The sequence below is a fragment of the Sturnus vulgaris genome, chromosome 9 (genome assembly GCF_052056855.1).
Source record: "Sturnus vulgaris isolate bStuVul1 chromosome 9, bStuVul1.hap1, whole genome shotgun sequence".
NCBI classification, from domain to species: Eukaryota; Metazoa; Chordata; class Aves; order Passeriformes; family Sturnidae; genus Sturnus; species Sturnus vulgaris.
The window spans coordinates 23,738,677-23,763,900 of NC_142251.1; the positions used below are offsets into that span (position 1 = coordinate 23,738,677).

General features: G+C 39.3%; 2 protein-coding genes across 2 annotated transcripts in view; one reads left to right on the forward strand and one right to left on the reverse strand.

Annotated features, from left to right (window-relative positions):
* CDC73 (cell division cycle 73) overlaps nucleotides 1–25,224 on the reverse strand; it is a 101,001-nt gene that overhangs the window by 22,537 nt on the left and 53,240 nt on the right. The window lies entirely within an intron of this gene.
* Nucleotides 16,605–24,758, forward strand: LOC106859448 (beta-1,3-galactosyltransferase 2). The gene is made up of 2 exons (XM_014886700.2): nucleotides 16,605–17,195; nucleotides 21,919–24,758. The coding sequence occupies exon 2, from the start codon at nucleotides 22,051–22,053 to the stop codon at nucleotides 23,317–23,319; it is 1,269 nt and encodes a 422-aa protein (XP_014742186.1). The 5' UTR covers nucleotides 16,605–17,195; nucleotides 21,919–22,050; the 3' UTR covers nucleotides 23,320–24,758.

Below are 25,224 nucleotides of genomic sequence, written 5' to 3' on the forward strand. Positions count from 1 at the left end.
ATTATTTTCCTACATTTAAAAAAAATAAAAATCTGTATTTTAGATACTTAGTGCTTTCTTAGGTCTAAATGAGCATTAACATGCACAGTTAGGTTACCTTCATTTCCCAACAGGAATGAAAAATTGCCTGAACAGTAACTCCTGATACACTTTAGAAAATAAACCCTCCTGTTTAAAACTAAATTATTAAAGATATCTTATGGCAGCTTTACAGGTTCAAATAATGGAAGGAAAAACTATTTCATTGCATATTCCCTTTGCCAACTGCTTTCTATGTAGACATCACAAGAGCCTGTAGTATTTTGACCTTTTAAAAAAAACATTAGGAGCAAAGGACAGAGTTAACAATTTGATGCCATCTTGTGGCTTTAATTTGGTAAATTTCATTACTATCTTATTCCTTAATAATATTTAAATTAGTCCCAGAATTTCACCCAAAAATCTGAAAATTATTGGGTGGCTTGCATGCTGCTGCCCAGAAGCAGTAGAAGCAAAAAGTAACATTTGATTCTGCAAGAAGTGTTAGCAAGTGCTTGCATGTCAAACACAGAGCAGCCTCCAGCTTCACTAGCCATGACAGAATCCACCCAAAGACAGCTCTGTTTGTGAAGAGAAACACAGCAAAACTTGGATTCAAAAGAGACAGAAAATAAGTATATGGGGATGGCAAGCTTGTAAAATTATTTTTAAGAACAGACTTCAATTTAGGGTACATGAGACTGTAAAAACTCACTTTAACCAGCAACTCTATTATCATTTCCTAACTTAAAGTATTGAACCTTTGAAAATTTTAGTAAAGTCAGCCTAAAGAACTATGAAAAAAACTACAACAACTGCACAGTTAAAAAGAATACTATTTTTTATAAACTAAATATTGCATATATCAATGTACAAACAGCCAAAACAAAGGGTTGACTTCAAAGCAGGTATCCAAAAACCGGTCCAGATGCCCTGCTTGAAGCCTGATAGAAACATCTATTTCATATAAATTGGATTCTGAAAACACAGAGCTTTGTTCAAAAAATTTAAAGCCCATAGAAGTCTTGGAAAAAAATCCAAGCCTTTCCAAGAGACATGCAAAATAATCCAACTCAGTGGCTCTACCTCTGCAGCCTTCCCAGTAATTCTCTGACTTCTGTTTGCATCAAGAAAATTTTAATAATATTTCAGCTAGTGTTTCACACCATCATTTTATTTATTCATCAAACTGCTGTAGTTTATTTTCATACTTCTATGCACACACAAATCTGCATGTAGTCCCCCCCAAGATATACTTAAATAATAAATTGCAAGCTTTTAACTGCCTTCCTAATTTTAAACTATACAGTAAAAAAATAGAATCTGATAACAGGATCTAACTATTGTGCAAATACTTTTAATATTATAGTCACTTGCACTTCCATTGTTTGCAATATTAATGAAAAGGTCATTTCTGCTGTTGATATTGTTTCAACTTGCTTATTCCCTGGAAGGGAGAGTGGGAGTTTAAGCAGAATTAAAGATGTTTTTACAGAACAAATTTTAACAGAAGAAAAGTTTACCAGTATTTATCAAAGGACTCCTATACCAACTACCTAAAGGAAATAACAGCATAGATTCACTTTTTCATACTTGGACAGCTAAAAAGAACTGATGTGACAGGACAAAGAGGACTGATAAAAAATATACAGAACATGTTTATTTCAAAATAGAAAACTCATCATAGAATCATTAAATTTGGAAAAAACCTTCAAGCTCATTGAGTCCAACCTTTAGTGCACTTTATTAAAATGTATTATACTGAAGGTCATGTCTTATCCAGAACAGAAGGCTTCCAATCCTGAAATTCAGTTCCATGCCAGAAAACTCAATGTCAACCTTACAAAGGTAATAGAAGCCTCATTATGGTTTTCCAAATATTGAATACATATAAGAAATTTCACAAAAGTAGGGAAATCAGAATGAGCACAGCACTAGAGGGATGGAGGAGGGGAGGAAAGCAGAACCAGGGGCAGGTGGCACAAATAAAACTCTGCTGGGACCACACAAGGACTACCCAAACTTTGACACTTTGACACTATGCAAATTAAATTTTCACTTACAAATCTGGTGCTTTATTAATCCATGACAGAATGAAAACTGACAAGATTATCCAAATTCAGAAACCTGCCACTGCTAAACATGATAAACAGAACTGATGGGTGTTTTCAGTAGCAGGTTAGACCTGGCAATGAGTGTCACTGAATCAAAAATATTCACTGCAATTTCTTGTTCATTATCAGGTTAAAAGAAACTTGCTTTAAAACTGACTGAATTAACTGGACTGCTTATTGATATCTTAGGAAATATTCTGGTTCTGCAAAGAAAACCAAATCACAACTGAATCTGAAGGAAAACTGTAGTGACTAGAGAGTAACTAGGGACAAAAGCATATTAAAAATCTGCAATAGCAATAACAGAAATCACTGGAGAAGCTTTGGAAAGAATTAACCAAAGCAACAGCTACTGAGATGCTTTAAAATCATTACCCCCAAAGTTAAGCTAACCAACCCCTCTGAAGAGTCCTCTCAGAAGTGTGCTAGAGCTCCTCCCACCTTTATCCTTACACAGAATATCTGTAAAATTAAGAACTTTGGCTTGAATTTACATCAGTCACATAAATTCAAACTGTTGCTATAGAAATAGCAATTTCTGAGCAGAAGAGGGATGTTGGTGATGAAGATTAAACATGTAAGCACTTCCATTTTAATGGGGATAAGCTGTTTTCATCAAAAACAACAACTCTTAATCCTGAAAACTCCAGAGGACATGTTTGTTTGTTTGTTTATTTGGAAAATAAAGGCTTGTCTATACCTAGCTATGTTCATTTTAATGACTCATTTCCTTGAACTGAGTGAAAAGACAAAGGCAATTATCACTAAAACATTATTTTTGCTTAGAATTCTTTCCCTTTGGGTTAGTTATCTAAGCTGGCTTCACACATATTACTTGGCAGCCAGGGAGGGTTTTGAGAAGCCCAGTTTGAGTATTAAGGGATTGTTTTATCTTTCTCAAAAGCCAGGTGCAAAGGTTTCTACCCTATTGGTTTTTTCCATGCCACAGTCAGCCCAGGACATATCAGTTCAACAGAACTGGAATTTGTATCTAATTGAGAATTTACTGCAACTGGCTCATTTTTGAGTCCCTAACTTACTTCACATATTCATAACTATCTAGTTCCAATACTGCCTCAAAGGACAGGCACTAGTCACTCACAGGAAGTGATTTTTATCAGAAATATCACAGAGTATGGGGCTCAAGCAATCCATTTGCACAACAGCACAACTGGTGTGCAAATTCCAAACATACAGAGAAGCACTACTGTTTTTATGCTCAGATTCAGCTTTGAAAATGGTATTCAAGGGAACAGTCACATTTACATTACAGAAAAAAGCTGCTCAGTACAGAGCAACAGGAAGACCCCCACTTACACCTGCACTCAGTGAGCAATACATAAACAGAGGTGTAAGTGACCTCAGAAAAGTTCCTTTACAACTTCAGATTCGTGAAATGCTTTGTGGGAGAAGAATATTTTTAAAAGCTCTGCAGGTGCCTAAATGAATACAGATGGATCCTTGACTTCTGCATGAAAATTTCTCCCCAAAAAACCCCAAAACGACTCAAGACTCAAGTAACTGAATAACTTTGTGGGATACTGTCAAACATCTCAATGCAACAGAAACTGCTGAGGCTCTTTCCAGCCTTCCCCTGCTTCTACTGACTCCCATTGCTACAACACAGGGGATGCTGGATTCGAGTTCTAATACATGGGCAGCTATTAAAAGACCTTGGGTTATTTCATGATTGCTTGTTCAACAAATTATCCAGCACCAGTTGTTCCCAGTTGTACTTCATCCTGATGTGATCATCTCCTTTCTATTCACTGAAAAGTAGTTTTAATATTATTCTTCTGTACCTCACCAGCTTTAGCAATCCCAGCACCATGCTTATATATTACATTATATTGCAAGAAAACACAATTATCATGGGTGGTCATGGGCAGAGAGATGAAACCAATTTTCCAAATAATCACCCAGCAAGACTTAAAATATCTGGGGAAAATCCTGAAACTGAATTCCTTGAGGAGCCAATGTGCAAACTGAACAGTAGAACAATGAACTCCAAGTTGTTTGTGTTGCCTAGAAAAAACACTGCTGAGTTCAAAGATGTGTTTTTCAGGATCAAAAGCTTTAGCTGCAGCTAAAACAAATTGTAACAAACAAGCCAAGAGATGAGGGCTTGAGTGATGACAGCGATGGATGTGAGCATTCAAGGGACTGTAACCACTTGGATATGGAAAAGGCTATTTTTAACTGCCACAGGCCAGGAAAGGGCTAAAAAAATGTTCAGACTGCAGAGTGCCTCGTACTCCAGGTTTCCTTGATGAACAACAGTTCATCTGCTATGCAAATTCAGTTGAAAAAGCAAAGGTACTTTTTTTTAAACCCCAAAAGGTGATGATTGTGAGATCTGCTGTACCTGTAATAAGCTGCTGGTAATATTAAACCACACATCTGCAGACAGCTGAGTAATACCAGTCATGAAACTTCTGCTATCTCCGATTTTCTTCTCAACTCTTGTACTTTTTCACTTTGTGACTTTTATACAAACATACCACAAGAGATTCTTGTGGCATGCCTACAGCTTCAATGGCTACAGTAAAGTTAACTGACAACAGTAGGTATAGGTGAAAAAGGAAAAAATAAGTGTTTTTATAGAAATTATCTATGTCATTTGCAAACAGAGCAGTGAAACCCCAGCATGGCATTGGTTAAAGCCCTCGGATCAACAACTTGTCTTGTTCAGACAGAGCAGATTCACTGCCTTGGATGCTGGTGATAAAACTATTGACAAGATACTGAGACACGAGAGAGATCTGTAGAACATGAGACAAGCAAGTTAAAAACAGAGCAGTAATTCTCTGCAAAAATTTCTGAGTTTTAGTCCAGCACTAAAGTGTTAAGATTTATGGACTTGCACATGCTGCAGTTATCCACACCCTGTAATTCCCTCAGATAGGAAAACGGGGTATTTTAATCTGCTTACAAGATAATCAGAATTCTGAACATTTGTCCTGCCCCAGCTGCCTCAGTTCACAAGTTCACTTTTAGTGGTCATATGGGAAAAAAAAGTTAAAAATTAACCAAAGGAACACCACAATTCACAGAACCCTCAGATCCTGTCCTGCTCTTACTCTGCAGATATTAGAAAATATGCTGTCTACCATGAAGTGAATCAAATCGGGATGCAAGCAGAGTTTTTTGGAGGACAGGGGTGAGAGGACAATGGGTGAACAGATTTTTTTTGTTGTTGTTTTATAACACTGTAGCTAAGCACCCCTGATCATAGTGGCAGCAAAAGGTATCGCTTCTCCTTGGCAAGAACAGGATTTGGTCATTTCCCCTTTTCTCAGATGCTGAAGTTGAGTTTTGATTTACAGCTTGTACAATTGGAACAGCCCCTGTGAAATGTTTGTCAAGCACTGCACATATACACAGCATACACAAGGTTAAAATGCAGGGGAACAGTGACAAAAACTTCAAACAAAGCTTTCTGCACCAAAACCACCTCCACCTGGGGGTGGGACTTGTCCCATTCTGCCAGGTCAGACTGAGCTCCCCACCTCCTTTCCTCATGTGCAGCCCCAGGACAGTCCTTGTTAACAGGCTGATCACAGGAACTGAGCTACACTCGGATTTTATCACAAGAAGCTGGAAAATCTGCCCCCAAACACGAAAATTATTGGTCATGTTGTGAATGAACTTTCATTTCACTACAAATACTAAATCAGAGAAAGCAGCTGTTGTGAACATAACACTTTACATTTCCAACGTCCAGGCTTGCTATAGGTGCCCTATGAAAAAGCCTCATTTTGAGAACTCTTATGACCAGAGCTGACATTTGATTGCAATGTTTCTTTCTGCCCCATGACTTTACACATTTGCATCAAGTAAAACAAAAGATGTCAACACAAAGAAAATCTGTTGCTGGATTGAATTGTTTATACTCAGATTTCAACAATATAAACACACCCTTGGAAACATTTTCCCACATTTTAAGACAGGGTACAGAGGCAATTCGGGATTCAAAAGAATTTACACACAAACTTCAAACCTATAAAGTTCCTAAGCAGTGTATGAATAGTATCTCAATCTTCAGGAGTCATTTACCTGCAGCTTCCCATAGGTAAGCTTTGATATTTGACACAATAAAACGTCACTGAGAAAAACTTGTGCTCTTCAGTGTCCTCAAATGGCTGCTCTCACCTACAGTCAACATCATTAACCTATTTTTCTCAGTACAATATTCTGAAGTCAGCATTTCCAAAATTTGCAGTAATAGCATCCCTCTCACACCAGCCACAGCAGCTCTGACAAAAACTGCCTTCTAGACTATCTTTTCTTTGGCTGCAGGATGCTGAAGTTTCATATGCAGCATCATAATCAAACACCCCAAATAAAAATGCAAAGGGTTTGGTGCTGTTATATGCCATTTATCACCCTGTCTTCCAGTTCTCTCTGCCTCCAGCCTTCCCTGTGAGATCTATTCCAACACATACTTTTCATTGCAGAACTCTCATACCAGAAGTCTGTTTTAATTAAAATATTATTTTATTTACAATTAAGAAGGAGCACTCAAATTAGACCCAAACATTTATTATTCCCCCTTCTTCAAGAAATTTCCACTGAGTGCAGCTGGGTAACTACAAAAGGCCTGAAGTTTCCCTCCCTGGGTACAGATGTAAACAGATGAAAATGTTAAAGTATTTTGCAGGTATCACTACTACAGAGCACAAAATCATACTACTGTAAATGTCAGCAGAAAGAGCCAAGCAGCCACCTGTACCCAAAATTCTGTATTTCTTCAATTAAGCCTTTATAATTATCCTATAGATTCCAAAATTAAAGGGCACAAAACCCAACCTAATAATCCCCCAAACACAACAACAAATTAAAACCTTCTGGTTTATACTCAGAGAACAAACAGACAACACACATTAAAGTTTCAGTTGTCTCCATTTCAGCCTGTCCTAAAAACCTGGCTTTTTGCCAAAGGTAATACAGCCTTTAGACATGGCTGATTTCCTTCAAAAAGAAATCACATAGGGGGACCAAGCATGAGAATCACAATATTAATCACCACCTAACAAAGTCACCTGGGACAGAAAAGCATTCCAGTCACACATCACAGATTCATATACTGAGGACAAACAATAGAAGAGTATATACTGGATTTGCATCACAGCAACAAAGCTTTCTACTTGTGTGCTTCTTGAGAAATAGAGATGTTTGAAGAAGTGCCTTCAAGGCTTTTAGTGCTAGCAAGGCTTCAACAGGACCTGTGTATTATTGCTGCAGTACTATACACCAAAGAGATTGTGCCAATGGCTGTTGGTATTGGTGCCCTGAAGAAACAGAGAATTCATATTACCCTGCTGGAGCATATAAAAGCTGATGATGTTACATGCCCATATCAAAAACTAACTGTAGTGGCAATAAATCATGCATTAAGTTAAAATACAGGAAGGCTTCTGGCTGTATCACAAAAGAGGAATTTTTCCATTTGGCCTTCTGCCTCCACTTTCAGCTTCCTTTGGCATTATATCTAAATTCCCCATTATTCTTCTCTCTTTAGTACAGAAGATTAAATTAAGCCCTTCTCAAAGCACTAAGATGACAGCATTCAACTTTAATTTTTCCATTTTACACACAATCCATACACTAGATAGACTATCTCCAAGCTTCTACCATTGCTTTAGAAGAAGAACTGGTTTATCACATGACTGTTCTGAGCTGTATTTTTGGTAGTGCAGAAATGCATCCTCTTAAATAAAGGTCAACTGACAAGGTCTCACATAGTGTGGGGCCATCCTATTCAAAGATGAGGACAGGGTAAGGGCTCTACAAAACAAACAGATTTTAGGATCTTCCTGTTTTATATTTTTATACAGGCTCCATCCATCACTGCAAAAAAATAACCCCTGACTAAATGAGCAGACTCAAAGTGCATCACAAAACAGGTTCTGGAAGTTTTCAAATGGCTGTGCCCTCTCGCTCTGTACACACACACACACACAGAAATTAATCTTTAAGAACCTCCCCCTGTGAATAACCACTGGGGATGACAGACTGCCAGTCAGCACATTCACAGGTGAGGTTCACTGCAACCATTTTTTCTGCTCCTCACGTGTTAGCAACCATCAGTCATCCATGATGATCCTGGGGATTTCACAGTTTATCTGAAGGAAATCTGCCATAAGCAGCAAGACCTCCTCAGCTCTCCTTCAGCCCTCACATCTGTCCTGGTACTCCAAATAGCTGTTTCACCTTTGAAAAGTCTAATGTCAGCAATAAAAAAAATAAATAAGTTGGGGTTTTTTTTTTCTACAGCAATGTGTTGTAAAGTAAAATCTCTTCAGAAAACTGAACACTTAAGTAGCAGGAAATAAAAATGAGTAAACCACTAAGAGCAGACAATGTTTTGGAATAGAGTTAGGCTTTCAATGCCAAGATTTCAATGAGAGAAAAAAAAAAAAAAATAACACAAAGTGTAACAAGATTCCTCTGTTATGACACCCTGGAACTTTCTGTACGTGCTTAGGATGGCTTTACCAGTCACAAACAGATTCAATTTCATAGAGACTCATCCAATAACTTCCTTGTCTTAGTCGGGTCGTGCTCTACTTTTATGAGAAAAACACCAAAACAAAATAGCAGCATCACCTTTTGAGCAAGGGCAGCAGAGTAATTTTACATGTAGCTCAAACGGGCTGATAATAAGTACACAGACCAGAGACCTCACATTTTTCTATTTACTCCTGTGCTTCCAAAAAGACATTTTGACAATGTAAGAAAAAACAACTAATCAAGAGTTAATACCAGACTACATATTTCTTCCTCATTTCACAGGTTCTGCATTGGCATACTCTTGGGGGAATGAATATGTGCCTATTCTGAAGGAAAAGCAGAAATCCTTATCTCCTCCAACAGACATTTCTTCACTGACTAGTGCCTAGTTTGAAGAAACACATCTGAAGCACTGCCGCTATGAAAGCTGTTCTAAGAAAAACCCCAACTTATTATCGCCCTCACATCTCAATCAGCCGGGATCAGAGATTTCCAGGTAGCTGATTTCCCATTTGAGATGACGGCGATGCCTCAGATGTCACCATTTCCTTAGCTCGGGGCACTTTTGCAGAACAACTGCTCGCTCCCTTCCCAGGCCAGCAGGCTCCAGCCACAGCACTGCCACCCAGCCCGAGCTGCTATTTATATAAGTGCAGCAGGCACCTCATGGATGCCTCAGCATTGTTCCCAGAGGGAGCAGCGATTCTGCACGGAGTCATCCCAGCTTAGGAGCTCCAGCCACACGGGGCCCGAGGGCTGCACCAGCCTCTATTCCCACATTGCACAAGGCTCAGGAAGGTTGTGTGCATTATCCTGTGCATGCACACATCCAATTTTACTCTGGCACTGGTCCCAACCAACCTGCCAGGGAGAACAGAGGTTCCAGAGAGCTGCTCTAACCTTGCCTGCTGCACCCAGCGTTTCCCACTTCACTGATGGATCTCCTTGCTCGCCCCCTTCACCCCATGCACCTCAGATAAGTGACATTTAATTACATGGAACAAAAAAACCTCTTCCCTTCTTGTCATTAGGCAAACACAGCGTAATAATACAGGTACCGGCACATCATAAGGAAAAAGAGAAAAAGAAAAAACAAAGAAAATGGCAAATGTAAATTTTTCACAGTAGGGAAGCCTTTTCCTTATGAGGTGACCTAGATTCTCAAACAAAGGGATTCCCTTTCTGCACTGTATCCAGGCCTTATTAAATTAAGAAGGATTTTTTTATTCTATTTATTATTTTGCTTGTTACCTGGAAATGCAATAGAAGGGCTTTTTATATTTGGCAAAATAAGGAGCACCAAGGCAAATACTAACATGAAGATCCAAAGGTATGAGGGAAAGAAAATAACACTAGAAAAAGTGGGTCAGATTTGGTCTCATCAACAGTTCAATCTTTTGATATGCAATGTAAACCATAATACTTGCACATTGATAAAACAAGCATGCATTAACCAAAACTTAGAGAAAAAGCATTTGTAGAAGTCTGAATGTTTGATTACACAAATCCTCAAGAAGAGGAGACTTCAAAGAATCTACAATATGCAACCCATCATCCAAGGTAATGAGATTTTGTGGGCTTTTTAAGAGCATGACAGGTTTTTGTATGTTTTGAAGCAGTGGGGTGGGGTTTTTTAGATGACAAATGCTCTCTATAAATTTACTTTAACAAGACAGATCAGTAATAGAACTGTTTACAAATGCTGATTATGAATTGCAAGATTATATACCTAACAAAAACATCATCTTAAATTTTAGGCCGAATTTTATGAATATTCAGCATTATTATATTAAATACAACCAGTATTTTTTTCTTTTACAGACATATCTCCCTACAGAATGCATTAATGATTCTTAGTATTATGTCTTGAGGAGGACAAGATGAAAAGGAGCTGTCTCTGATTTCTTCTTCTGTTAGAAGAATAAATTAGAGAAAATAAACCACTGGAATTTCAGTTTTAAATATAGCTTAAAATAGCAGAAAATAATAAAAATTCCCTAGTTCTCAATCAATATTCCCTGTCAATTTACATCATACAAACCAGACTCTGAGGATTTCCTCTAAATCACGTATTTGTGGACTAGGAGTCCTGGTTACTGACTCTACGTTAGTAATTTATGAGAAAAAAATCCTCAGGCTCATGAAATTAATCTAGAGTCTTACACAGATTACAGAAGGAATTATGAACACAATTATTCAGATAAAATCCATTATTTCCACAGCAGAGTTTCCTTTTCCTTGGAAGCCACTCAAGGAATGGTATCATATAAGTTTAATGTGAATTTTAGAAGTGGAAAGTCTGCAGCTTAATCTCCACTGATTGGGAACTACGGCAAATTGAGAGAAACATGAAGGTGGAACAACATTCAGTAAAAGCAGGAACACTTCCTCAGCTGGCCAGGCTGAAGCCATTCAGTCAGACTGGGTGATGTGAAAAGTGTTTAGAGGAATTTCACTTCCTCTAACATGTCACAAAAAGGGCAGTAGGGAATTGCTCTTAAAAGGGGATTTATTCTCCATTTTATGATCCAGGTTTTCTGTTGGCTATGAACAAATATTGCTGAAATTTATTACACTAATAGGAGTCACTGGAGAAGGGACTTTTTTTCCACAGATTTTGTTGGTTTTCCTAGTTGAAGCATCTGTGCTGGAAAAAAAGGATTCAGGCATTTAAGGCACTTGCTAAATCTTTGTTATTTCTGCTGTAAACCTTTCATGTCCCCCAGAATCAGCTGTAAATGAGGATACCTACAGGACGGAGCTGTAGGAATTAACATACTAAAGCTACTGAAGAAATTTGACAGATGGAGAGTCAGTACAGATCTCAGCCCCAAATCACAGAAAATTCTGACAGCTCTGCAAGTCCAGTTTTTCATTTCACATTATTTAACATTCACTAAACAACTGCATTGCCAATTTCAGTACTAAAAAATTTTGAGGCTGACAAAATATCTCAAAATTCCTCTACAAACCATATACACGGGGAAAAGAACTTAGTGAGAGGATGAACAGTTGGAGTTGCTAATCTCTTAATTGGTCCCACACAAAAGAGAAAAAAAAAAAAATCTCTGTAGCTCTTCCAGCACATGGAAGAGTGCTGGGCAGGATGTCTGTATCCTTTGTGCTGAACCTGAGGAGCCAAACCTCTAATCATTGGGAGAGAAGTGTGGGATTCCTCAAGAGCCTGGGGATAGAGGGAAAAGGGGCAGAAAAGGAAAGAATCAGGCAGAGAAAAGGCTTGGACAGGTGGCAGCAGCTGCAACAAGACATTTTTCCTTCCTCAGCATAAAAGCTGGTGCCTGTTATCTCCAAGAGGATGTGATCTTCCTTCACTCCATCTTCCATGCTTTGAAATTGATATTTAGTAACAGTTCTTCCACCAGAGTCTCACTTTCTGTAAGAGCTGGAGGTTTTATTTCTAATTCTCAGGCTGGGGTTGTGAGGATGGGTGTTAGGGGTACCTTGATCATATAGGGCAGGCAGGTGGATGAAACAACCCATGAGCTAAGGGGGAGAACACCAGCCCATTTCCCACCATAAACTCTCTGTGAATTTTGGTATTTCAGCTGCTTGGCCTCCTCTCCCCTGCTGTGCTGAATCAAAGCTTCATAAAGTCCCTGCTCTTCTCAAAATGCAAAAGCAACACTTGTGACAGGCAGAAAATATTACTGCTGGCACTGGCTTGTCAGCTCATCAGCAGAGAACCACACAACCAAAAATTCTGCACAATACAAATGAAATTATGTTGCCATCCCCTGGAAGAATAAAATCTGCATTTAGCACTTGAGATCAGCAATAATTGTATGCAATGCCCGAGGGAAGATACGAAAAATCAGAATACAGAAGAAAGAAAATACATGATAAAGCAAACAACACAGTATTGAAGAAAGAAACACATCTGGAAAGTAGTCCAATATACATATGTGTAACACACCAAACCAGAACTGAATCAAAGCAGACCAAAACTTTATATTTTGTACTTTTTGAAGCACTCCAAACCTGTGTTCCTCTAAGGAAGCTGTGATAGGAGAACAGACTGAATTCTAGCTGGACACCTAGAACATCAGTTTAATTAATAAAAAAACCAGAAGCTTTAAAATTACAGAACATCTCCTTGAAATGTTTCCCAAGAAACACCTTTCTGACTTGAAAACATCACTTGGACTTTCCCTCTCTCACAACTTTGTGAAGTTGGGGATGTGCTTACATTCCTTAAGGAATAAAACATAATAATCAACTACATAAAACCTGATGCATGTTTCGTAATAACTGGGGACTTTTTCTAGTTCTGTAGATTGATCTCTATTGCTGCATTCAAGTTCACAGGTCATAACAGTCAGTAGTTAATGAAATCACCAGGTTTATGGCTTGGGTGTTATTAGGACAGAGTTCAAAATGTTGACCCTTTATTAAAAAATGCACCAAGTGTAAAAGCTGGGTTTCACTACCAGCTAAGCAATGGTGAAAATCTACTAAGCAAAATAAGGCAGGCAATACTGACACTTGTGGGCATTTCTAGATTGCTATTTTTCATTCACTTACAAGCATGTCTGGGAGAGCTAAGAAACATGCTGGGATCTCAAAGTAGCCAAGGAAATTCCAAGTAATTGCCAACCCTGTCTCCACTCTAGATGAACTTACTGGAGAAGTATTTTTTTTTAAGAAAAGAGCAGAATGGCTACTGGCCATATACATAATAATTCTCCACATGGAAAATTAAAACTATGAGCATCTATGACACTTTGTATTAATAGATTTCCAGAAGGTAAAAATAAAGCTTAAAAACAAGAGTACTCAACCTTGAAAATGTTGTCATTAATCATTCTGAACCATCACTTGAAAGGTTTTCAACACATTACAGTTGATAGAATACTCCATTTTACTACAATGAAATGAACTTTGCAAAGTATTCATGGAGTATCCAGAAAGTATGGTCCATGTGGGAATAGTGATAGGTCATCTATGGCCTAAGTATTTAAACTCTCAAGGGGCTTGTGCCACCAGACAGAAGTTACCAAGCAGTGCATGCCTGTCTACTGCAATTCCTCCAAATTAGTTTGAGGAATTTCTGCTAATATTGCCAAGACAGAACTCCACTGAATGGCTCAGCCTAAGAATTTATTATAAAACCACTTAGATACAACTCTGCTGACACCTTCTAAAAATGACACGTAGAGAGTTTTTAAAGTTTATTGAAGAAAATATTCCAGAGCACCACAAGTTTGTTTTGCACGGGTACATTTTGCTCAGCTCCAAGCGTCACGAGCACAGGGGGGGTGTTTGTGAGCAGCCCTGTCCTCTCCTCTCCCTCCTGGTGTGCCTGCAGGACTCTGGTTCCTGGTCACAGTAACTCCACCTGTTCCTCACACGGGCTGTACATCTTCACTTACTCCTTGGAGCCTTAATAGGTGGCAGCCTTTCAAACACTAACATTGCAGCTTCTAATTTGGGATGTAACCATAGTAACATTACAGAACACACTACTCCCTGCATCGAGAACAAGCAGTCAACTGACCCCTCGTACTGAGATTGCACTGAAACAAAGCTCGTTCCAACCTCTAACCCAGCAAGATTACCAAAACCTGCAGCTCCTATTTCCAGTCCAAAGCAAGACCTGCCCTCCTGCAATACCCACATATGCATAGATAGTATCATAGGAAAGTAGCAAAGACCAAAGTGCTATAAAAGAAAAGGAAATTCTTCCCAAAACTTTGACTCTAAAGCTAAATCAGTCACTCCCAGACAGAAAGCAGCACAAAAATCAAAGTTTTTTCTTACTTTTCTATAAGATGAGCAAAGAACTGCTCATATTTCTTGGAAAAAGAAAAAAAAAAAAGAGAGAATGAACGAAATAAATTGGTCATTAATATTTAAGAATTCGATATTCAATTTGTTCACAAGGCAAGATGACAATTTTTTCACATACCAACAGACAACAGCTCTGCCTGAACTTTACAGGCTACACACAAGGGATATGGCCATTTAGTTAAAAGCCAAAGCTGATGTCTGTTCCCTTCTAAATTTACTTTAAAAACGATTCTCTTTAGAAAAATAGCCCTTGGGATTTCTGTACCTTTAATATTTACCAATGAGCATTTATAGAAAAATAAAAACAGCTCTTCCCCTTCCAATATAACACATAAACATCCTATCTATAGCTCCCAATCTTTGGGAACCAGGTACATTGAAGTAGTAACAAATAAATTAAATTGAAACAGCACAGATTTTAATAACCATTCTGTTGAGATCTGAACTCATTTCCCAAACTGAAGGTTACATGTCCTGTCTGAAAATTCAAAACTCAGAGACAGAAGTACATGCTTATGTTTGACAAAAGCATTACTTCCCTCTGCCTAAGTCCCCATGGATGTATTGAGCACATGAATAATCTACCTGGTTTCCTACTCATACCCAGAGTGCAGCAATTGGGAGGACTCCTGGCCACACTCTCAGATCATGGTGTGCTTCAGCAACAGACTACACAAAATTCTGGATATTATACACGGCAGGCATAAGAAAGCTTTGTGTGTTTAGGTAGGAAATGCAGTAGTCTGGGTACATATAGAACACCTCAATGCACTGATTCTCAATCATTCATAAAGGTCCCAGATCAGTAAGTGGTGCTGGACACAGGCCCAATTCTCATGCTCCACCGCCACACCGACCCCTCCCCTCTATTTTTTAAACATTGATTTGTTTAGATTGGAGGAGATACAAAGTCTTTACTGATATGCACTTTATATTGATAATTACTATTTAGGAAATATGGTTATGATCCTAAAATGTCCGCAGATAGGATCAAAGGATTTGTGGAAATTGTTATTAGGTTAGGAAATGCATGCATTACAAACAAGACTAAATTAATAGACAAAGTTAGTGTACATAGATGATTTAGTTAGGAGGATCTAAATCTGATTACGTTTCTAATAAATTATCATATTATGCATGTAGAATAATAAAACATACTGACTGCCTGGGGAAGCCTTATTTCCCAGTAAGAGACATGCCTATCCCCAACTGTACAAATCAGACACACCAGGTAAGTCAACAGTTTCTTTACCCTCTGGCTAAATCAAAGTAAAAAAAACCCAAAAAACCCCAAAAAGCTAGTCATTAGGTTTTCAAAACAGAGTGGGCAAACACAGTGACTAATAAATACCTGGGTAAGTAAGCTGCTGGCTCTCTATTTTCTCAGGTATTATGGTATTTTATTTATATAGTAAATATAAAAAGATGCTTCAGCACAGAAGGGTCAGTCACTGAAAGGAGAGAAATGAAAGGAACACAAGTTTCCTTAGGACCAAAAAGACAAATTTTATGACACATGTATGTCCGTACAGACAAAAGACAGTTTAGGTTCATCAATAATTGAAATGAATTGTCCCTGACTTTGCAATGCCAGACCATGGCAGAAAGCTATTAACAGCAGAGAGGCAGTGTAACAGCATGTGCTTATACATCAGTGTTGATCAGCCCAATTGAATAACCTCAGATAACAAAAGGCAGCTTTTGAAGAGTAAGCATGTGTAAAGGAAACATGAGCAAAGAAAGACACTTCTATCTTTTCTCTGGCATGAAGGCACAGACCATTTTTACTCCAAGAGAGCCAAATGGGTTAAATCAAGCTTCAGCATTTAAATGCTTATAATTCCCTTGCACTGCAGAACAGCTTTTGGAATATGGGAATAGAATGTCTAGCATTTAAAATCTCCTAGAGAATCCTAAGTTACAGTGTCAGGGAAAAGTGAAAACAATCTGGAAAAACTCTCAAATTTTCACTTAATGATCATACAATTTTTATACTATTCACCTACCACTGTGCATGAACTGAGTATGTATCATTTATCAAATAAGAGCAAGAGCCTGTAAAGCTTCCTGTCTGCCTTTGGATTTAGTCAAAATGAATGCAAACAATCACGTGGGATTCAGCCAAGCAGTGACGTTAAATTCTGCTCTGTCAGAAGACAGCATCTGTCAAAGCCCACATTTAAACTGCTGCCTGCCTGTGCAGCAGCTGAAGAACTACGGAATGGATTCTATACACCACAATTCTGGGTTAAAACAACTCCAAACCATCGCTATTACTGCCTAGCAACAATGAAGGAAGGAACAGAGGGAGATCCTATGACTGAAGATAACTGAGGCACTAGGCGCCAGCACTGCCTGCTAACATTTCCAGCAGAAATATGGATCCCGAGGAGAGGACAACACAGCCCTGTATTGTCCGAGCTGGGAGACGGCAGATGTGAGAGCCCCAATGCAGCGGCTGTGAGCGCCAGGCAGCCCCGCGCCAGCAGCGAGCACAACTCCTGCTCCTTTTGTCTGCAGCATGAACAAAAAGCCCCGAGACAAGGACGCCGCTTCCAAGCAGGGAAGGTAACACGGCGAGGAGCAGGCAGATGGACAGAGCGGAGCCCGAGCGGGCGCAGGAAGCAGGGCTGGTGGGGGATGTGCGCATGGTCGAGAGCATCTTTTTTGCTGAAGTGATGGCGTGCCCAAACTATTTTCTGTGGGTATAATCCTGCACCATAAATGGCCTGACCAAGGAAGGTATGTCAAACCCTTGTGTGTGATATTCATTCGCTTGTCTGTTATCTTTTCAGCCATTACAGATAATGATCGTGCCTAATTTGCAGAGCCCTGAGATAACACTGTCTCTGAGCAGGGAGAAAGAATTGTAGCAGGTTTTGCTCTCCCCCAGCACAATGTCACTCCCTTACACTGACTAAATGCACTGCTCGCAGTCTGCCAAGGCTGGTGTGGCTGGAGAGGAAGGATTAAAGGGATAATGGAGTTCCTGTAATGATTGCTTTTAACTGAGAAATTAAAAACTCAAACCCTTCCAATACAGAAAAAACAGTTAGAAATCCTCTCAAACTAGGTCAGAATTAATCCTTATCCTTAGTAATCTTAAAGCATGGTAAAATGGCCATAATGTGACATACTGAGAGCACTGAACCATCCAAACAGACCACACAGTCAAAAGGCATTATCTTAAAAGTCCCCTCAGCCCTTTTTACACTTGCTTTTCTGCCCCCCAAACACAAGCAAAATGTCACAAGGGCACTACCAGCCAAGCATAAATCGGGAGCATGTAAAAAACTGGGCATGATTTAAACCATCAGCAGCGCAATCAGGCACCACGATTTACAAGTAACATCAGGCTCCCTGACATCCCAAAAGGAAACCTTCAAACACTACACACTCAAAATGGTAAGCACGTAACTTATCTCCTGCCATCACCGCAATTTCTGCTTAATATGAAAATACTGTTTAACTTGGATTGTAAAATTACATTCCATCTAATTGCCATTCATTCCTATTTTTGTTAAAATTTAAATACTTAATCACTAGTGGCAAAAAAAAGATTAGTATTTGCAATACAAATTTAATACCTAAACCTATAGCAATTCAATACACCACAGAAAGAAAGTGCTTATCTGCAGAATCTACCAATAAGCTACAATAAATCATTAAATGTCAATATAAATGTGCTTTCTTTGCCCAAGGCCATACCAACATGAAATAAAACAACTGCAGCTGAAAGAGTTCACAAACCAAGGGATGCAGCATACATCAGACACCAGTTTCAAATCAGTTTTAAGACATTTAGAATATAAAGTCACTTGACAAAACTTTTAAAACAACAGCAAAAAATGTACCTTCAGGCAACACTCCAGGAGAAGCACACCTGGCTAATGTAAGACATTGGTATCAGGCATTTAAAAACCTGCACATCAAACCTTATCCCAAACACTGTTTTGTGCAAAAGATTAATGGAGTTCATAAGGGAAGTCAGGCACATTAAATGAGGCCCAATATGCAACTGCTGTTCATCAGAATATAGACTCTGGCTGCCTTTTGAACTCTTCCCTCTAATTTAAGAGTTTGCCCACAGAGCTAATCAAAATATGAAAATCCAAGACAAGTGAATAGGAAGTCAAATGCTTCAATTTTCAAAGCTGTAATTATAGAGCAGAACTGCAAGTACCAGGAACCAAAACACCAGCAGAGCACAGACCACAAATAAAAATTCAAGAGGCATTCACAGTTTATGTATTTGGCATTTGATAATGCATCAGTGACTGCACTGCCAGGTGCCAAAAATGAAGCAGCAGTATCACAAATAATATCTCCAAAAAGCAGTTACATGCAACAACACACTCTCAGAGGACAAGCTGAGTGTTCTAGAGACCCTCTGCTGTAGTTAGGTTTTCTTATCTACTGTCAATACTTGGTGCCTATTCATAACCTTTCTGTGAAACAGATTTTTAAGTATTTGGGCAAAAAAAGAAATGCTCTAACCCTAATTAAGTGAGAGAAAATAGTATTTTTATTATACAATTTGATGGTGGGTTTAATATCTAGTGACAGTTTTTAACATTCTTTTTAAACAATGCACCCTAGCATGTAGTATTTTTTTCCAAAGGTGCAATTGTTGTTGCTGTATTTTCCATGCTTAATACCCCACTGTATATTTTGAAATGTTTTACACACAACTGCAAAGAAAATGAGCCCACATTATTTGGGTTTTTTCAGTCAATAGCTCTCTGACGCTGAAATATAGATGTGGGTGCTTCCCCTATTCATAAAATGCCTTTTTAAAGGGCAAACAGAGACAGATTTTCTACGACACGCCTACCTTGAAAAATCAAGGAAACATGTAAAAATATCAAGGAAATATGACTCTCTTAAAATGTCTTCTGATTCTAGTTCTGTCCCTCAGTGTAAAACTTATTTTCATAGGCATTATGTAAGCATGTAGCCTAATAAAAAAAAAAGGTTTCAGCCATTGCAACTGCCTTTGCTGGGACACTTCCTCACTGCATCAGGGAAACACAGCACCTGCAAACCGTTTTCAATGTACACAAATATTTATGTACCTTAAGATTATCACTTTTGTCTACTGCCTTATCGAAGTAGGTCCTCATCAAAACACTGTCTCAGTTAAAGATGAAACAAAGATTACTAGTGCAGTGCACTTTTCCTTAAGTATTTCCACCTAATGACTGTAGTTTTGTAAGTGGAACAATTCACTGTGACAAAATTAATCTTAGTTCTAGCTGCTACTCCACATTCATGAAATTCTGGCTTTGCTTTTCTTCCTAAACTGTGGACACATGCAATGGAGCAATAATTAATCAAACATCCTCACTGCTGCCCTCCAATCTATTATCAATTAACTTCCCTGAGATCTAGGCTATCCTTTGAAGAGACATTTATGTTCGCTTATACAGAGATATTCCCGAATAGCTGAGCGTTCATTTACAACTTACTGCGCACTGCAGACAAACTAAAAATTACGAGTTTTGAGGGGAAGCTTCTGTTTTTCCAGCAGGGAAAAGCAGGTGCAAATGGTCACATAAACACGAGTCCCGCGCATTTGAGGCTTATCTTCTTTTACACAAGGACAATACTGGAGTTCAAGCAGCACAAGCATGGAGAGCGTCAGGTTAATTCCTGAACCACACAGGTTAGACACAAGGGTTTATGATTTTTACAGAGACAGCAGACTCTCCGGGAAGTGGCATCAGCTCTGCACAGTTAAATACGAAAACCAGAGGTACTTTCAGGACCCAGAAAACCAAACGCACGGAAGCAGCCGAAGTGCTTTGGGCCTCTCGGGTGTTTTCGGGCCGGGCTCGGGCGTTCCCGGGGAATCGCCGTGCGCGCGCCCCTCTCGCGTCACACTCGCCGCGCAGCGGCGCCCCCTGGCGGGGGTCGCTGAGGCGGCCGTGAGGCAGCTCCCGCTCTCTGCGGAGCGTGTTTGTAAAAATAGCGGCAGTGAGTAAAATAAACATCACTTATACCCCTCTCCTCACCCTTCCGATGTACAAATATTCCCATTCGTGAACAGGGCAGACTGAATGTCGCATCACACACGTACAACCTAATACCCTATTACTCGATTGACTTCTCATCTTAAATTACTCCCTTACAACGTTAAACCCTGTAATTTCCCATGTAACTTATCACTAAGTTTTTAAATGCACAAATTAATCCAAATATTGGTTTAAGAAGATAGCGAAGCAATTAATAAATTACATATTTCTATTAGAAACAGCATTTTCTATGGAGTCTTGTTCAACTGTCATCCTTTTTCCTATACAAAACCCTAGGGCCCAGGAATAAATTAGAGCAAATTGAAAATCACAAACGAATTGCTATTGTACAGTGAAGGCTCATTTACGAGATGATGTGATCAGCTTTTAATATGCAGCATCATGAAGCTGCCATATTGACTCTGCTCCTGAATATGAACAAAAATTTAAGAGAAAATGAAGCACAGACTACTTTGGCACTTTTTCCTACAGCTGCTGGTCAGAATATTTGAAATTTCCAACTGCTATGTACAGTAGTTACATACACTATTACAGAGGGAAAAAAACCCAACCCAGTATCATGATCATCAGATAGTTGGCCAGAAACTTAGTCCTGAGCAATTTTATTTCCAGTTAACATGATCACTACCCAAGATCTCTGTCTACTGAAAATCAAGAGCTTAATTTTAATTCAGCTGCCTCTGAGGCTGGCACCACAGCCCAGTGTTCCATGCAATGCTTTCCTCCGGTGCGGAGTAGAAGGTGAAAGGTGCCTGAAAGGTGACCAGGAATGTTATCCTGCACCGGCATCTGAGGGCTCTGCAGTGAGGCTACTGGACCCTGAAAATTAATTTTGACAGGTGCATCTTCTCATTGACTTTCCTTGCACAGTGGGGGCCAGTGGAGACGCGCCAGGCAGTGTCCTGTGACTAACACAGCTCTGCCATCGCCAACCCTGCGCCGTCTGTCCCAACACCAGGCATGGTCGTTTGCAGAAAGGGCTTTAAAACTGTGAGCCATCCTAGCCTCTGCACGTCAAATCAATTTTAATTAATGCCATTAAACCTTCCATCTGCCAGCAAGGCTTTTTCATTCAGTCCTTCTCAAACACTCTACAAGGATTTCACAGCCATGGATATGAAGCTATTTACATCTACTTCACACTTTTTCCTGCTAACATGATCCTTTTTTTTTTTTTTCTCTTTATCTTTGGTATCCACGATGCTTGTCAAAACTTTTACCAGGCAAAAAAAAGCCTTTTTAAAAGCTAACAAATCAGGTTAAATCATAAAACAAGGTTGGCTTTTAGCATAAGTCAAATTTTGTTCCCATTGACATGGGCTGTTCTTTGAAAAAGCAAACTTAATTTTATATCTAGTTTCTATTTGTAACTGTTTATATTATAAGTGTGCAAAATGAAAGGTTTCTGATTTTTTTTTAATTCTTTGCAGAGTGAGCCATTTGCAGACAATTACTCAACTCAAAGGAAAATGAATACCAAAGAATAGCAGTGGATTCTAAACCAGTTGGAAAAGCCTTTTCCTTGAGCATTGTCTCATATCCCATTACTGGATCTTTACAACATGCTTCAGTGGAGAAGACGACACTGCTGCTTGGCAAAGATGACCTGGAATAGCAAAAGGTCTCTGTTTCGCACCCATCTCATCGGCCTGCTCTCTCTGGTGTTTCTTTTTGCCGTGTTTCTGTTCTTTAATCATCACGACTGGCTGCCAGGCAAGGCTGGATTCAGAGAAAACCCCATGTCTTACACAATACGAGGATTTAGATCTACAAAAAGCGAGAGCAACCACAGCTCTCTAAGGAGCATGTGGAGAGATGCTGTGCCTCAGACACTCAGGCCTCAGACAGTCACCAACCCTAACAACACAGATCTGTCCCCACAGGGAGTCACCGGTTTGGAAAACACCCTCAGTGCCAACGGAAGTATTTACAACGAGAAAGGCACTGGGCATCCAACTTCCTATCATTTCAAATACGTCATCAATGAGCCTGACAAGTGCCAGGAAAAGACCCCTTTTCTAATACTGCTCATAGCTGCAGAGCCAGGCCAGGTGGAGGCCAGACAAGCAATTCGACAGACCTGGGGCAACGAGAGCCTGACACCTGGCATCCAAATTGTACGGATTTTTTTGTTGGGCTTAAGCACCAAGGTAAACGGATACCTCCAGCGAACCATCCTTGAGGAAAGCAGACAGTACCACGACATCATTCAACAAGAATACTTAGACACCTACTATAACTTAACTATAAAAACACTGATGGGAATGAACTGGGTTGCAACCTACTGTCCACATGTTCCATATGTTATGAAAACTGATAGTGATATGTTTGTCAATACCGAATATTTAATACACAAGCTTCTGAAACCAGAACTTCCTCCGAGGCACAAGTATTTTACAGGTTATTTAATGAGAGGTTATGCACCTAATAGAAACAAGGATAGCAAGTGGTATATGCCACCTGATTTGTATCCAAGTGAACGTTATCCTGTATTCTGCTCTGGAACTGGTTATGTTTTTTCTGGAGACTTGGCAGAAAAAATCTTTAAGGTCTCCTTAAGCATCAGACGTTTACATTTAGAGGATGTGTACGTGGGGATCTGTCTCGCCAAGCTGCGGATTGACCCCATGCCCCCACCCAACGAGTTTGTCTTCAATCACTGGCGAGTTTCTTACTCCAGCTGTAAATACAGCCACCTAATTACCTCCCATCAGTTCCAACCTAGCGAGCTGATCAAATACTGGAACCACTTACAGCAGAACAAGCACAACGCCTGCGCCAACGCGGCCAAGGACAAGGCCGGCAGGTACCGCCACCGCAGACTGCACTGAGGGCGCCGCGCGGCTCCTGTAAATAAACAGCGCTGAACGCAGCCACAGCGACACGGAGCAGCCCCGGGCACAGCCCGCACACAGCCCAGCACACGGGACAGGCGGGAAATTATTTTTTTAAGTTAAAAAAAAAAATATATCGTTCTCGAATATGATCAAATTATATAAACCAAAAGGTTTTTCCCAGAGAATTGGAGATGTAAAAAAAAAAAAAAAAGAAAAAAAAAAAAAAAAAGGATGGTATATTAAGATTTCTGTGTTAACATGCAATAATAAGCATGCACACTTTGGTGGTACAATTGCTGATTCATGTGCCAGTAAAATATAATTGAGCATATTTTCCACACTAAAATTTTTATTTTAAGGAGTGCATTCATAGCTCTAGCTCTCTTCCATGTAATTTCTTATTACCCAGAACTGCTATAGAATGCAAAATTAAAAACTAAGGAAATGCAGAAAGGGCAGATCAGTATTATCTTCAAATGCCACATGACAATTATTATACACTACTTTAATGTACCACACATTTAGCAATGTCACAATTTAGTAAGACACTACCAATAAATTCTAAAGCACCAAGAATGTACTCCCTCCAAGTAGGTCCAGTTTTCATAAGTTTGCTTATTTGGTTTGGAAGGAGAGATAAATGAAATCAAAGTTGCAAAGCTGCTTTGCACCTTACCTTCAGAAATGCAAGTGGTGTTCTGGATGCAACTTTCAGTTCACAAAGAGCTGACTGAAAGTTACTTCGTTCTCTGGAAGTCACAGGGCAAGCTCCTAAGATCTGGTGCCAAGTAAGATTCATTCCACTTGGAACCTTCATGCAAATTCATTGGATCTGTTATTAATTTCCCCTGCAAGGTAACTCAAAGGCTGATGAGAAATGCAAAACTTAAGTTCCAGTCCTGCACTGTTTTTGACAAAATTTCATTTTGTGCAAAGCGGGGGAAAACTAATCAAACGTGTAGTTTTGTTCTTTCCTGTCTGACAAAAAGCAAGGGTCAGCCAAGTGAAAAGACATCTGCTTGAGAAAATGAAGCCCCACACCCGAGTTTATAGGTGGGAAAGACTAGGTTACAAAAGATTGAGAGTTCTAGCCAGCAATATGACCAGGAACAAAATTCAAGCAATTTAAAGTCACAACACATACCACTGAAAATAAATTGTGAGAAGTAGGCTAAATCTATTTACAGGTTTGCAGTTTTCTAACAAACAGAACTTTTAAAGCTTATTTTCCAACTGTTACAGCAGAGTTATATCAGATTCAGGTTATTACTGCTTGTCACAGTGCCAGGGTACGCAATACCCACGTCTGATCATCAGCAAATGATCAAACTGCAATTAGTTTTCTGTTTGACTGGGACTTATTAATTGGATAAAATACAAATATTTGATGTACTTTTATTATTTAATAAAATTGATTATATTTATGGTCTTAAGATTTCACTTTTTCTGGGAAAGCTGCTCAGGAAGAAAGAAATGTCTAGCTTTAGCAATACTAGGTTTTTGTAGTGTTCATGCACTGGGTTTTCATGCACAGTACAGAGATCACAGCAGGATTTTCTCCTCTGTACTGAGAAGACAAATCATATTACTGACCATTCTCAGCAGCTCTCGGGCTGGCTGTCTGCAGGAACTCTCACATGTGAACACACTGCAAGGCACTGGATGTACCTCTGAAGCAATTCCAGCAGGTCCTCTGGAAGGTGGAGGTGGGAATTTGCTCAACACCTTCTTTTTAGCGACTTTACACTAAATTTTCTCCTCTGCTGTATTTGAGGTGCACTAATTGTATCAAATGATATAAACTGTATCAAATCATAGAAATGTCTGGTGCTGGGGAAAGCAAACACCTGTAAAAGTAATAACACTCTTCTGCAGAGATTTCTCCAACTAAATTGAAAC